Below are 15,995 nucleotides of genomic sequence, written 5' to 3' on the forward strand. Positions count from 1 at the left end.
AAAACAATTATACTTTCTCAGCATAGTGGACAGGCCTTCATGAGTCAACACGCAGGAACGCAATCAGATACCCTCTCAAAGTGGATGAAACAAAATAAACAGAACAAACTAAAAAGAAACATCTTCTGTCAGAAAAAATAGCGCTTTTCTGTGGTTTTATAGTTTTACAAGTGAAATAAAAGTATTTAAGAAAATAAAACTACTAAATATGAAACAATCATGGAATATCAAATGAAGTACTCATCACTTTATTGTGGCACCTGTTAGTGAGCCACAATTAGGCAACAAGGGAAAAGTTTATTCTCAAAAAAGGTTGAGGTTTTGAAAAAATGCAACAAGGAAAACATTATGAAGGCTAGATGACTTGGTGAGAATCAGAATCAGACATACTTTAATAATCCGAGAGGGAAATTGCTGAGAGCATTTTTGTCGCATATCAGGCTTCATAGCTGCAGACTAGGGTGCCGTCTACCATTGAAAGAACCAACCACAAGTGTCGTGACATTAGAAGTGGGCCACAGAGCAACGGAAGAAGGTGCCCTGGTCTGATTAATTGTTTTCATAGCATTTTGTGGACGGCTGGCTACATGACTTACCGGGGGAACTTATGGAACTAAGATGGACAATGGGGAAAAAATGCAAAACGAATGAGGCAGCATGATACTTTGGCCAATGTTCTGCTAGGAAACCTAGAGTGCTGCCACCCAAATGGCAGCTACTTTGATACATACCACCTATCTGAGCACTGTTGCAGATCCTGTACTCCATTTTATAGGAACGGTTATTACCGGATGCCTCAGGCCTCTTATAGCAGGATAATGCACTCTGTAAGAATTGAAAACTGGATCAGGAATACTTTGAGGAGTATCAGAAGCATCATCAGAAACCTGATTCTGTTAAGTATACTATGCAAAAAATGGTGATGTGTGATAATGTGTGTGCTTTTATTATTTACCTGTAGGATGTAACAGATAAATAATCTTGCAAAAAACTCTTAACTTTTTACTTTTGATGGTTGTTGTATGAGTCTTGAGTTAAATGCTTAAATTTAAACTGAAGCCAAAGACATTAGCCCATTTTCCATTGCCAGCGACAGTATTTAAAACCTCAGCAACAGTATTTTAACCTTCCCAGGGTAAACCCAAGCCTGTGGCTTTTACAGTTTTAAGCTTTTAAGTTTGATGGACTTCCATATTTGCCTCATGGAGTTAAAACATAAAGCTTTATGCATATGTTTTTGCCCCCGCCATGGCAAGAAAGACGAGGAGGACTTTTAAGTGCAATACCAAGAATTTTGATCGTAGCACAATTTTATTTATAGGTTATAGGACATATAATCTCCGCTTTCTCTACTCCTACCGCGGAAGAAAAGTAGAGAGACTTGCTCTGCACATACACACAACACACACACAGACACACAAATATATATATATGTATGTATATATATATATATATATATATATATATATATATATATATATATATATATATATATATATATATATATATATATATATATATGTGTATATATATATATATATGTATATATATATATATGTATATATATATATATATATATATATAATATAATGTAATAAAGTCATATATATGACTTTATTACATTACTACATCATGTAGTAGTGCAGTGTTACATATCCACACACTATGCTTTCATCTCTAGCAAATATAGTGGATATTAATGTAAAATTTGGAGTATGAAAAAGGAAGAAATCTATAAAGAAAAAAACTCTCTTAATTATATAATTTTGGCAATTCTAACGGACCTAAAATAAGGAAAGTCTGTCTTATTTAACATCAGACTATATATTAAAAAAAAATCAACTGTCACTGTCGTTGCGACAGCTTCTATCACTTTAAAAATAATTTCCGAGGCAGTACTTTGGGACTTGTTAAAGAAAAGAAATAGTGACAAACAAATAATGATAAAAATAATTTGAAACTATTGTGAGAATACAGCAAGTTTGATGTGATAAAGGCCATTATGCAATCACTTACGTAGGGTAAAACAAGACAGAACAAAACAAAGAAGTAAGTTTGTGTATATCTATCCATCCATCCATTATCCAACACGCTTATCCCTATTGGGATTGTGAGGGGTGCTGGTGCCTATCTCCAGCTGTCAGATTGTGTATAGTGAAAATGAAAACTGAACCAAGTTTGAAAACGTTATCTAGATCAAGTTTGCAAATGCAATAAAAAGTTTTGCTTGAAATTGCAATGAAAGTTTGTGAAATGAAAAACCCACAAATTAAAAGAGGTCTAAGCAAAAAGCCGGCAACGGCTGTGCGATCACAGATACTCTGCCTGTGATTTAACACTTTACTGCCTTGTTTGAACTCTGATTTAATCAGCAGCAGCTCATTAAGGCTGCATCCATTCAACATCTAGTAAAGCCAGTCTTGAGGTTAGAGACAGACACAGCTGGTTTCCTCTCTCCAGGCAGTAAATACCAGTTAGTCTTGGAATTAGCAACCCCAATGCATGTTGAGCCTGCTGCGTAATCCACACTCCCCTGCTTCATTTAAACTCAGCAGATACAGCAAAAGACAACAACAAATGGCAGGATAGCAGCATAAGCAGAGAAGCTAACAGAAAGGGAGAAATAAAGAAGCCACCTTTCAGCGATACACTGCTTAGCCACTGCTTACGTTTCCAATGTCTTCTTTGCCCTTTAGTGCGCTAACTACAGTGGACAAAAATACAGATGAATTTAGATGGCTACTTTTTTAAAGTGTAGGTTTTTGTTTCCATGCTGCCATACATCTAGGATACTAGAGCGGGGGGGATTTCCCAGCCCTGATGTCTGGTGACGTTATTGACCCCAATTGTAGTACACACCTTTAGACACTTTCATTTATAACATCCTCACAACACACATATATGTCGGCCATTAATTGGGGGGTTGGGGGTGTTAAGCTATTATAACATGACAAACTGCAACTCCCAGCATGCAACACAGTTGGGATTACAACTTCTTGGGCCACAACGTCCCAGCACCACAGAAGGTGGTGACTGTCCACAGATCAAATCACATCCAGGAATAAAACACAGTGGACAAAGACATCATCCTTCTTGAGTGCAGCGCCGCTGTGTTGAGAAGACGCATCAGCTGAATTTCTGCCTGCTTTCAACACGCGGCGAGCCCCTGTATGGTTTCATAAGGGAGGTCTGGACCTAAAATTAACGTTAATTAGTTTTTTATCAAACTGGAAGATCCCGCATCGTTCAGTGAACCAACAAGATCATTTCATTTTTGTTTTGGTCGAACAGATGGTCGGAGCGTCCAGAGGAATCAACGGTTTCTGTCACTCAGCAGTGCAACTACCGATCTCTTTTTTGGTAGCAACATCCAGTAAAGACATCTCATTTTTCTTTTCTTTTTTCTTTTCTTTTCAGGCAAAGTGAACAGAAATGGAAATTAATTCTCATTTGCATTAAAATAAAGTTTGAATCGGTCTCCAAGATAGCAAAAATGTAGAAGTGCATAAAATGTATGGTATATGGTTCTCGCCCTGTGATACCCTTTAATAATAACACTATGCACTGTATATTGTGTATTGTTATTACAATATATACATAAAACTAAAACTAAAATTAAAAACATCATCAAAACGTATCTAAGGCATCAAAACAACATTTCAGACTGCTGCTTATGTAGTACAACAGAAGGAGTATTACAGTTATGTTAGCGTTATCTATACATTATTATTACATTATCACAACATTTATTTATTCTTATTCTCATTTTGGCACACGTTATTTCAATAATCAGATGCGCCAATTAACCGATCATCTGCGAAAACCTGCATGGTTCCGAGAAAGAAGGACAGCTCCTTCCACTAAAATGAACAGCGGTAAAGTTTGCACCCAAAGTTGTGTCAGACAAAACAAAAGACAGTAATGTTTTTTGGACGGATGTAGCAAAAATAGAGACGTCTCGCCCCAATGCAGAGCTCAGAGTTTGACAAGAACTAAACACAGCGTACCGTATGTTCATAAACACCTCTCATAAACTTGGCCTTGGTTGGGTGGCAGAGGAACAACGATTTGGATTGCAGATTTTATTTGCAGCCAGATGACTGGGTACTTTGTTGTCATTAATTGAACCATTCTGTTGAAGTTTGGCCCAAACCTGGTCAGGTGAGGGTGAGGTGAGGTGGGAGAGGTGACAGACTTCATCCTGTCACAGGATGTAGGCAAATAGACCAATGTGCAAAGGCCATATTCCAACAAAAGCTATACCCACCTAAACAGTTGTGTCCATCGTGGGCCAGCATGAAACCGTCGTAGCAGGTGCACCTGTAGTTCCCTGGTATGTTGATGCATTCATGGACACAGCCGCCGTTGTAGTCATTCGTACATTCGTCCACGTCTGAAAGGGAAAGCAGTTCATGTTACTAAACCCTTAAAAAATATTTATGCAGGCGTGTTCTGAACTTCCCCCTCTGAGGGACGATAAAAGACATTTTTATGCAATTCAATGTTCGCAAAGAATGTGTGGAGTTAGTGTTTGCCTTTAAGTGGCTTCAGCTTTTGCTTTCATGGAGTTAAAAGCATGGTGAGAATGTAAATCCATACGAATATTCTTGTCAATACTGTTACAGCAATTGAAATTTTTCTTTTTCAAAACGGAGGTCCAATGTTGTTGGACATCTTGGTCCTTTCACTTCGTCTGAGTCTTGATAAATCCAAAGACTCAAACATATCCGTTCTATGATTACCAGACCTGTGTCTACTGACAACACCAACGCCGCCACATTAATAGAAATGTTACCTCCTTTCCAGACGCTCGCCAACCTGTGTTTACAGGGAGTTCCTGATGAAACCACAACAAAAGGGCGTGTTTTAACAGGGTATTTGAGTAATGTGGAAAAATAAATGCTTATTACTTAAAGAACTGTTTATTTATCAATAACTGGCTTCATTTTTACGTGTCTTCAAAATACAGTAATTGATGGATTAACTGGTATGTTTTGAGTCATTGTCGTGTTACAGGGTCCCGTTTTTTTTTGCAGATGGTCTCACATTTATTTATTCCCCAAAGCAAGCATGTCCTCTGATTTGGTGTACAAATCATTTGGTTTAAGACAGTTGGGTCCAAAATTATTGCAGAAGTGCTGGTCTATTTCTTCATTCTATCTGGCGTTCATGTTTTTCTAAAAGAGCAAAGAACACCTCCCATGGAATCTCTCTCAGAGCAGTAACTCAACAATGAGTAACGCAAAGTAACCGTAAATTAACAAATCTCATACCTAGTCTGTGCATTTGCAAATGTTTTTTGCAACAAAAAGATGCCACACGCTTCATGATCATCATCACAAAGCTTCAAAGTGTGTCTTTCCTAAACGGGAATAAACTCATCTAAGCAGTAAGGGCACCTATTTGTCAAAGATTTACGAGAAAATGGTTTGAAATGTAATTAAGAGATCACAATCTCAATAGAAAAGCTGCACCTTATGGATTTTACCCCCCAACCCCCCCCCCCAGTGGGTGTGAGCAAAGTGAGTGATGGCAGATAAGTTAGACAGAGATTTGTACAGACACAATGTGAGCTGGGTGAGATCCATTTCTGGCTGTCTGTCCTGAGTTATGTAAGTGAGCCAGTGAGTAGCCAGTTAGAAGAGTGGCTGGCTGATGACGGAGGTGCAGACGCCAGGCAGACAATGGCCTACTAAGGTTTGACACTTCTCCCTCTCTTTCTCCCGCCTATGCAGTGTCCCTCATCATCAGCTCTTCCCTTGAGATGTTTTTTTTTTTTTTTTTCTTACCACTGTCTGTCTCTGGTAAGCGGGTCAGGTGGAAGTCACTGTGGCACAAAATCAATGCAGAATCTAATCGAGCTGGCAGGGCATCTCAAAGCATCCCTGACAGACTGTGTTATTGAAGCTTTTCACATTTTCTAACTTTACAAGCTAAAATTTCAATATTTTTCATAACACCTGGCACCACGGTGTCAATAAAAATGGTTCAGATCATTGTGGTGTTACGAACCCTGTCACTGAAGAGAAAGCCCACCCAAACTCAAACAATCTCATAGCTTGTAACTGAATCAAATTTAAGCATCATACAAACAGTACCAGATAGCATTATATAGGGATTTGCACAGATTGCGTCTTTACACATTTTAACTATGTGTGTTCCAATATAGTGTTTTTATTTATTTTTTCAGAATGTATTTAACCTGTTTATATCTATGTATTATCCAACTATTATTTTCACCCTGTTATATTTTTCTTACAGGTTTTCTTTATCTGCCTGGATTTTTCGTTTAGTTTTTTTGTAGCTGACCTGGGACGTAATGTCTGAATAACAATATAAAATGTGAATTTTAACCAAGACAACATGAAGAACCTTGTTAGCCAACATCCACTCGTGGAATAATCACCCCAGACAATGTTTACACAAACATTCCTGGCAGCTACAAAGCCTTCTCGCATCGGCATTTTGGTCTGTCGAACCATATTCTGCTCTTCCCCCAGATACCCTAATTCTACTGGATTGAAGGGTGCACATCATCAGCGAGACCTATGGAAGACGATGCTGCAGCAGCTGTGCAGATATGTATTAATGCATTGATAGACACCCAATCAAAGATGCTGCCACCCCGGACCTCCACATCTGTCATGGTCTGCAATTTACATTGTATTCTTGGTTTCTTTTCCTAAGAGCAGATGATAGACCGGATTTCAATGTTCATTTGTTATGTCCAGGGATGCACAATATAGCAGCATTAACATCAACATTGGCCGATGTTAGCAATTTTTAGCATTTAGGTCCAATAAGTAAGACTGTGCCGACATTAAAAACCAATGTTTATTTCCATCTAGTTGCCCTTTAACAATTGCTAAGTCGAGTTAGTGCAAGGAGGATGTCGTCATTCAATACCACCCATTTGAGTTGTCATTTGAAAAACCAAGCCTTCCAGAAGCTTATGGAGCTAAACCTGTGACAGCTTGCAGCGACATTGAAAAGAGATTTGGCATCGTAAAATCAAACATTGAAAAATTAAACATTGAAAAATCACTTGCAGTGACATCAAAAAAAGATTTGGCATTGAAAAGTCAAACATATTCTAATTCTATTCAATGAGAGATGTCTTCATTGTGACTGCAGAGCTCCTTCAGCTACGATGTCACTGCAAGCTGGCACTGATTTGCTGTCGGGGGCGGGGCTAAATCGAAGGCCCCTTCATGGGCCCTCCATTTTTCCGGTACTCCTCATCATCTACTAGCTGTCACTGGTTTAGCGCCATGTCACTACAATCATTAGCTGTACAAGCTAATGAAGATAATATTAATGAAAATAATACCCTTTCTTGTGGTCGAGAAGTGGGGCTTGACTGAAGCTTTCCATACATTCACTGCAGCTCACAAACAATGCAGGGAAGCTAATGGTGCTGAAAGTAGCCAACAGGCAAAATTAAAAGCCCATTGGCAGCAGATCGGAGCCCAATACAACATGCATTCGAGCAAACAAGGAAATTCCCCAAAGACAGCCAAAAAGCCAGGTCAATAATAACCAAAATAATGGAAATGACAACTGTCAACTACCAGCCATTTTCTATAGTAGAAAACTGAGAATTTCGGAAATTGAAAGAGCATACAGAACCCCTACAGTCTACAGTCTTCCAAGTCGGTGCTACTTTTTTGAGTCTCCCCCCTTGCACGATGTGGTGGTCATGCATACCCACATGTTGTTGGACAATATGGCTGACATTAGCTTCACTACAAACGTAAGGAGTTCAGATGCAAGTCAGATGTGTATGTTAAGCCTTACGGCTCATTGGGTCAATGACAACTCTGAAGTGAAGAAAGCCGTTTTGCCTGCTCAAGTGTTTGAGGCTGCTACAACTAGTGCATTTGACTGCATGTTTGCTCAATGGAAAATTAAGAAGGACAATGTGCACGTTGAGCTTCGCAACAATGCCCCAGAATATGATGAAGGAAATGGACAAGTGCAGTGTTAAAAGCCTTTGCTGCGTGGCTCATACACTGCAGCTAGCAGTGCACGATGCCGTGTCAGGCCACCTAAGCATCTCTAACTGCGTAGCTATTGGAAGGAAAATAGTCGAACATGTTTGCCACTCTCAACTTGCCACCTCTCAGCTGAGATGTATACAACAACAGTTAGGCACGACAGCCAAGACGGTGCGAAAAGAAGTCCCGACCAGAAGGGCTAGCACATCGTATATGAAGAAAAGTCTATTGGATCACAAGAGTTCACTTGGTGTGTGTAGAACAGATCATTGCTGCCTACTTGTTTTCGCGCATATCAGTGGGGTCTTATCAAAATCAAGACCGTTTTTCTCTCGGCGTTTGAACAATTAACTAAGAAGCTGAGCTCACAATTTGCTACCACCGTAGAGGTGATTCCCTCTGTCGTGGCACTGAAATGGTTGCAGAGCAAGGCAGCTGACACAGACAGTGGGGTACCCACAGCAAAGGCCACTCTACTGGAAGCTGCGAACGAACAATTCAGAAGCGAAAGCTCTACCCACTTGGCAACAATCCTTAAAAACAATGACCAAACCTGTTAGATCCCTTAATGTATTGACTTTTAATGCCTGTTAATTGGATACAGTTCTTGAAAAATTGGATTTACTTCAATTAAAGACATTATCTTTAGAAAGTACCTTGTTTAGTCGTGCTTCACTGCCCTCCTGAGGTTGGACCTTTACCATTGTCATCTGCTCAGAGCAAAGTTCAACAAAGCTATTAAGGAGGAGAGGCTAATATTGCAGTTGCCGGTATTTTATCACACATACATAGTGATCCACTTGTCTACTTTCCTATAGGTACATGGCCATCTGAGTGAGTGTCTTTGCCGTTGAAGGTAGCCTAGACCCACAGTGTCAGGTGGAAACATAATTGTAGTGTTTTGGGACACTTCCTTTCAGTGCAAGCTTTAAGTTAGGAAATGTACAGACTACCATGTCTTTTATGTTATAGTCGTCTCCCAGTTCTAATGTTTTAGTCTAACACTCTTATAGGTGAGATCTAAAATTAGTTTGCACTTTTTTATGTTTACTTGCCTGTGGAAACATTATCTCAGTGTTGGGACATTTACTGTTTTGAGTATTTACTAATTACAGTGCAAGTGGGAAAATGTACAGATAGTCAGGATGTATTCTGATGTTTTTGAGTTAGCATTTTTCACAGATTTGAGTTTAATTGTGGTAAAATTGAGCTTAAAACATGTTTTGCAATTTAAGAAATGCCTGGTGGCCATTAACACCACCATAGTTTAACCTAGTTCAGTTGCTGTGGATATTATTTAGATTTTTAATCCAAACTTTCTCACAAGAGTTTTGTCAGCTGAGCGAGTTTAAGTTGTGCTTACGTTGGTTAAACACTTGTTACACATTGTAACAGCTGCTAAAAAGTAACATTGCTGGTTACTTGAGTTTTATATCGAACATGCAATCATATTTTGAGGCTTTAAAAATGAAGCAAGAATTCAGAAATTCTATTTGCATAATTTTCAGTCTGGACTAAATTTGACCATCTCACAAACAAAAATGTGTGTATAATTACACACATGCCCGCCGACAAGGGGCCCAGGAAAGAGGAATGTCCAGAACTGGTGCTCTGATCGTTATTTTATAGGCAGAAATCATTTTTCAACATATGTGAAAAACATGAAATATTTCAGTTAACCAAACCTTTATATCCATATATATCCATATATATATATATATATATATATATATATATATATATATATATATATATATAGTATACATATCATTTTTTATATGTACTTACCCCCCACTACATATAACCCCCACTATGTATAAAAAACAGTAGAGAAGTAGATGACCAGAAAGAGAGAGAGAACACAGTGAGAGGCCACCAGGTAACAAACCTGAACATATTTATTAAACATTTTTCGTTTTAGTCCACTCCTTACTAGTTAATTATGGGTGTATTTGTTGAACTGTGTTGTAATCTTTCCCAGCCAAATCACAGCATACCATGTAAATAAATACTCCTGGGAAATTTTGTCATTTACGCATGTCATAAAATATAGTATACAAATGTAAAATATTTTGACTGAATTGGAAAAAATACGACAAAAGTAAACCTTTTATTCGTTGTCGAACTGACGTGAAACAGAAAAGGTTCCGTAAATCACAGTGAAAGCATTACAATGTATTTTCTAATACAGGAACGCTAAACTAGCCTGAATCCTTGTATAAAATTAAATAACAACCTTTAAGCATGAATGCTGATTAGTGATGCTTTTCATTAAGACCACATTTTGTGTTAAAATGTTTATTTATTGGGCTAATGTAATATTCTAATTTTAAATTTCAAAGCAGAATATCATCATACCCAACATATATAAAGGTTTTAAAACAACCATCTGTGCGTAATTAAACTGCATCATATGTTTGACATAGTGACTTAAGAAACTGAAATAAATGAACTTTTTATTACTATTCAAATTTATTGAATGGGTCTGTTACATCTTAAGAAACTGCATTATGTAACATTTAATATGACAACATTAAAAAAGTTAATTGAGTATCATGGCATTTGTAAGGTAGTGTGTAATATAGATTATATCATATCTATAGTACTGATGATAGCATAATAATATATAAAAAAGTGATAAGCTTATATCAGTATGTAAGAGTCCATAAATTTCAGTTTGTAAGCTCAAGCAATAGCAATTTGATCCATCTACAAATCATAAAAAAAACTGTGTGCACTGTATTAAATGATCACACAGTGTGCTTTTCATTACCTGTAGTGCACATTTGAAGGTTGGATAACATTTGACATTTATGACGGTGATCTAATACACTTTTAGGTTAATACATTTCTGTGAACTGAAAACTAAAGATGTGAGAGGAGTTCGTGGTTTTATCCAATTTCTTGCGCATAGTTTCCACGACCATTGAGTGATTGTTTGCTGATATGGGCCGACGCTGATAACAGAGAACTAGAGATGACCTGAGGGATGCGGAGTGGGAGTGCAGCGGCTTGGCTGCTTTCAGGTGCTTCCAGGAATAGAGAAGCCGATAATGGTGCTGGCTAGCAAAATGGCCAATAATGCCTGTTGATGGAAAACACAGTCCGCCAATTACAGCCTTCATATCTAATCACCAGGGTCAGGGGTGTCCTCCCATCCGCCATCTGTCTTAATTTGGAGTCTGTCATGAGCTGTTGCCTCATCCCTGGGATGGGGGAGCGGTGGGTTCTGATTGATCTCACGGTGTATAGTAAAGAGAAGAATGAGAGCAAGTATGTAGTGAAGCCTGTCCCCCACATACAGTGATTATCCAGACAGTGGACGTGGAACCAGGATCTAATTAGACATTGAAACTCATATTCTACCCCCACAGACACACATGCTAACACACATACTCCAATTCAAATCTTTGAAAAATTTGGTCTTCTTGATTTTGTCAGGCACATCCTGATTAAGGGATTTCTCGACTGAGAACAGGTATGGCAGTAATAGAGTCTAGAGAAGGTGAACTCAGGTTTGATAAACCACAGTTAGGGTTTAACAAAGGGGGGTCCAATCACTTTTTCACACATGTAGGTCTGGATTTTTGTTTTCCCTTAATTCTAAAACCTTAATATAAAAACTGCATTTTGCGTTTACTTGTGTTTTCTTGGACAAATATTTAAATTTGGTTGATGTTGTGAAACACTGTAATGTGACAAACTTGCAAAAATCTAAGAAATGAGGAAGGCGGGCAAACCCGCTTTCACACCACTGTATCTGAAGTTTGTTATTGAACTATACTTTCTAACCACACAGAGAAGACATACTTTAAATATGTTACAAACTATAAGCCTTTTTTAAGTAAAACAGAGCATCATTAAAGTGTTTTACCACTGGGTCATGTGTCATTGTTTTGGGAAACGACCATGAATCGCCAAGGTACGTATTTCAATACAGTCTTGTTGACATGTCTGTCTTTCCAGTTGCTATATTTTAGGGTGCTACTGTTAATGATAATACTATTTATTTTGTTTTATATGTTGCCACATTTGTAAGGAGAGTCCATTTGTGGGTTAAAAAGCAGAGCAGAGTCTGGGTGGTGACCACAAAAAAATTACTTCCAAATCCTTTCTGGGAATACCAGCTAGCTTATTCAGCTATTGACAGTTGTTTGGTGTTGTTTATTTGATTGGATGCTTGAAGAAACAAGTTTACCAATTTATTAAATCAATAATTTTAAAATAAGAACAATATAAGATCACCTGTTCACTATAGCCACTATAGCCCAGGAGGCATCCTTATCAGATGAGCAAACCACCTCTGAAGCTGAGTCTTTGGTCCTCCAAGCTCGTCTCCCAGTCTGTGCTGCGGTCCAAAAACGCAGCGGCGGATCTGGTGTTCAATCCGCCTAAAAGATCAAACGTCACTTCTCTGTTTGCTGCGCTCCACTCGCCACCTTTACCTGCTCGCATCAGATTCCACTCACTGACGTTAGCCTGCAAAGTGTTTAGAGGAACAGCTCTTATCTACTTGGATGCTCTCACAAAGGCTTATGTCACTAACCTGACTCTAGCCATATGGATTTCGCTCCGCCTAGCTTCACTCACATCCATCTGGGACATCTCGATAGGAATTGCCTTTATTGAAGGCTGGGCCTTATCAAAAATCCTTGCATATGATTGGATAAGCCACTTGTCTGTCATCTTTATCAACGTGCTATTTCAACCACTCACACTGAAGCTAACCCGTGACGCTGTGAGAGCGACGCAGGAAAAAAATTTACTTTTTTTTTTAAATGTGTTTGCAGCTCTAGTGGCACGCGTTTTATTGACAGTGAGCTGACAGGAAGAGGGGGGAAGACAGGCGGCAAAGCGCCGCGGGTCGGAGTCGATCCCGGGCTGAACGAGTCAAGGACTAAAGGCCTCCTAATATGGTTAGCGCTAACCGCTAATGTTCGCGGACGTGCCCCGGAAAACAAAACTTGCCAAATCCGGTCGGGAGAAGGGCGAAAACATGGTTTCCACCAACAAAAGCCTTCAGAGGCGTTCTCTGATGTTCTTTTAATGAAACAATATTCGGTAGATTGGACAACACGGAAGAAATAGCAGCATCAATGTTAACGCTTGCTTCCTCGATGTGAGCCGCCATTGCAATCAAAACAGTCTCACGTCATGGTCGCTTCTCCACTACGTCACATCTATGAAACTCCAGCTCTGCGTCCTGATTGGCCAGACAATAAAATTGGTTGGAGAAATCACTCTCTATGGGAGAGGTCCCAGATGGATGTGAGTGGAGCTAGGCGGAGCGACATCTAATATGACTAGAGTCAGGTTATTATGTCACCACTCTGTCACAATGACGGTCAAGGTATTGTAGGCGAGTGGCGCATACACCACGCTCAGGACAATCCAGACCCTTTTCATCATCCCATGATGGTGAGATGACCTCTACCAGAACAGCGGCGTTCCTGTCTATCTTTAAGAAACGTGCACGTAGAGAGACCAGGCTCCTCAAAGAGCATCTTTGGCGGTTGCGCCTACCCTACCCTGCACTTCACTACCCCCTCTGCTGTTCCTTTAGTTGCTGCAATTCCCTCTATTCCAGCACTTTATTTCAACACTGTCACCTCTGACTGAACCTGACTCGCTTGATGTTAACTGCATTGTCATTTTGAAGTCGCCTTGGATAAAAGCATTTGTCAAGTGCCTAAAATAATAACGCAGATTATTTCAGCGTTGTTGTCTTTGGTATGTCGTTCCCTCTGTCAAGATCCTTATTTCAAGAATTACTTTTTCCACCGTTAAGGTGACATTTCACCAGAATAAATGTCTGAATAAACATATTTGTGAAAAGGGAACAATAGAAAGCTGCACAGCCTGGTTGCATGGCTGTGCTCATCCTGACACCTATATCTCACAGCATCTTTTGATTCTATATTCAGCATTCAGTCTTCTGGGAAAAGTGACTATTTGCATTCCACACCTTGATATGATAATATTTGACCCCTCAACCATGCAAACCTTTTCCAACTCTAGCTCAGTTGTAAGGACACCCCTTGTCTACAGCCCTCTGCAGTTGAGCGCACTGATCGGCGATTCCAAAACGTTCATTTTCCTCTGATGAAGTCATTCTTTTCTATATTTGGATATCTGCTTGGACAGTGATAGTGAAAAATAAAATTTCTCTTGAGCTTTCTAGCAGACTCCTTTAGTGCGGGTATGGGGTTCCTTCGGTAATGCGTTGTGTGATTTTTTTGTGCCAAACATAGCTTTTGGACCTGTGTGCCAGACGTTCTAATTTAATTAATAAAAGACCAAAATCCATTATTCCAGGAAGGTTTATGAAGTCCAGTCGGAATGTTTTCTTTGAAAGAACACTCTCTTCTTAGTCCAGACATATGGACAATACGGAAGATTTTCGTCACATTCAAAACACAACCAGTGCTCGCTGGAAATTTCTGGTCCCGTTTCAGTGTTGCTCTCAGCTTCCCTGTCCAGTTCTAGTCCCTTCCTTTTATCAGTTCCATCAGAAATTTCCAGTTTTTGCAAGTTCTCTACTGTCCTAAATTAGTTGCACCATCTCACCCTTTTATGGGCACATTCTGGAAATGTAATAATTAGAAAAATAATGTTCTTGTACATTTCTTCAAAATTTTACATTCATGTAATGAGATGCTTTGATACTTGTATTTGGCTAAAAGGATGAAATTGGGTAAATGTCAGCTAAACTTTATTAGTATTAACTTTCAATTAAATAAATTTCCTCTCATATATTTCAGGCAGTACACATGATTGCAAAAAAGGTTACTGCAACCTTTTAATTTAATCGTTTTTCCCTCTTAACACATTGGTTTGGGGTCACAGTTAAAAAGCACACAATATATCCCATTATGTGGTAAAAAATTTAGAATGATTTCTCAAACTCTCATTTTTTTCACATCATAAAATCCTGATCTCTTAAAAGGGTTCTGTGCATTTGAGAGCCACTGTAGGCCTAGGTGCCATATTTGTTTATCCGGAACAATCTGTGCAGATGCTGCCTAATTGTGCTGTCTTGAACTTTAAAATGTGACAAGCTAACTCTTGGATTCCTTTTCTTTGTACTTTGAAGGTTATGAAATCCAGGATTGAGAAAACTGTCTAGAATGAGATCTCTAAGATCATTAGTGACACATTTCCTCTTTAGTGTCTGTTAATACAGATCTGAACGCTCTTGAGCTTCAATATATACATGCAATTTGTATATATGCTCCTGCTTTTTGTTTTAAAGAAGCACTGAGTAACTTTCAAACACGTCTTCCTGTTTGGTGTGTCCTGCCCAGCAATCAACGGGCAAGGTGGGAGAAACCCGAGAGATATCGTCATTCCTTCACTAGGTCAAAACTGAAACACACAACACAACCAACCACAATCCGTCCACTCACTTCTACGGCTCCTGCTGAATCATTAGTTATTTTAACATGTATGTTTTGGAGCCATAGGAGGAAGCCAGGTTACCCAGAGAAAACACGCGCAGATGCTGGGAGATCATGCAAGCTTCCTAAAGAAGCTTCTGGAAAGGCAAGATTAGAATTGGAGACCTACTTGCTGATAGAAGAAGCACATAGGTCAACTGTAAATCCATTCATTAGACGAGGGTTTTTACCACCATGAGGCCATATTTAGCACCTTGCAAAAGCATTCATCCACCCTAAACCTTTAGTTACCCATGTAGGGGGCACAGAACCTTTAGTTCAGAGTGTCTGAATTAGGCTAAAACTGTATCCTGTCACCTTTACCGTAAAACCCCTGGATAAAATGTGGAGCAAAGAGCCGCCATCTGTCCATCTGTGTGTAATTTAATTGCGGTGCAAATGCAGTTGCTATGAGAAGCCCTCAGAGGTTTGTGAAAAGCAGGATCGTGACAGCCAAGGAAGACAGCAGATGAGTCAGGGAGAAAGTTGCGGAGAAGTTAGGAAACAATCTCATGATCTCAATCCATTATCTGAAAATTGGCACAACTGCAAATCCCCTAAG

General features: G+C 39.1%; 1 protein-coding gene across 3 annotated transcripts in view; it reads right to left on the reverse strand.

Moving 5' to 3' along the window:
• The window catches only part of scube1 (signal peptide, CUB domain, EGF-like 1), a 156,582-nt gene that overhangs the window by 128,627 nt on the left and 11,960 nt on the right, over window positions 1-15,995 (reverse strand). For all 3 annotated transcript variants that reach the window (XM_036148942.1, XM_036148941.1, XM_036148940.1), the window contains exon 3: window positions 4,268-4,393. In XM_036148942.1, the coding sequence (XP_036004835.1) occupies window positions 4,268-4,393 (126 nt within the window). The remainder of the gene's footprint in view (window positions 1-4,267; window positions 4,394-15,995) is intronic.

Source organism: Fundulus heteroclitus, chromosome 17 (genome assembly GCF_011125445.2).
Source record: "Fundulus heteroclitus isolate FHET01 chromosome 17, MU-UCD_Fhet_4.1, whole genome shotgun sequence".
NCBI classification, from domain to species: Eukaryota; Metazoa; Chordata; class Actinopteri; order Cyprinodontiformes; family Fundulidae; genus Fundulus; species Fundulus heteroclitus.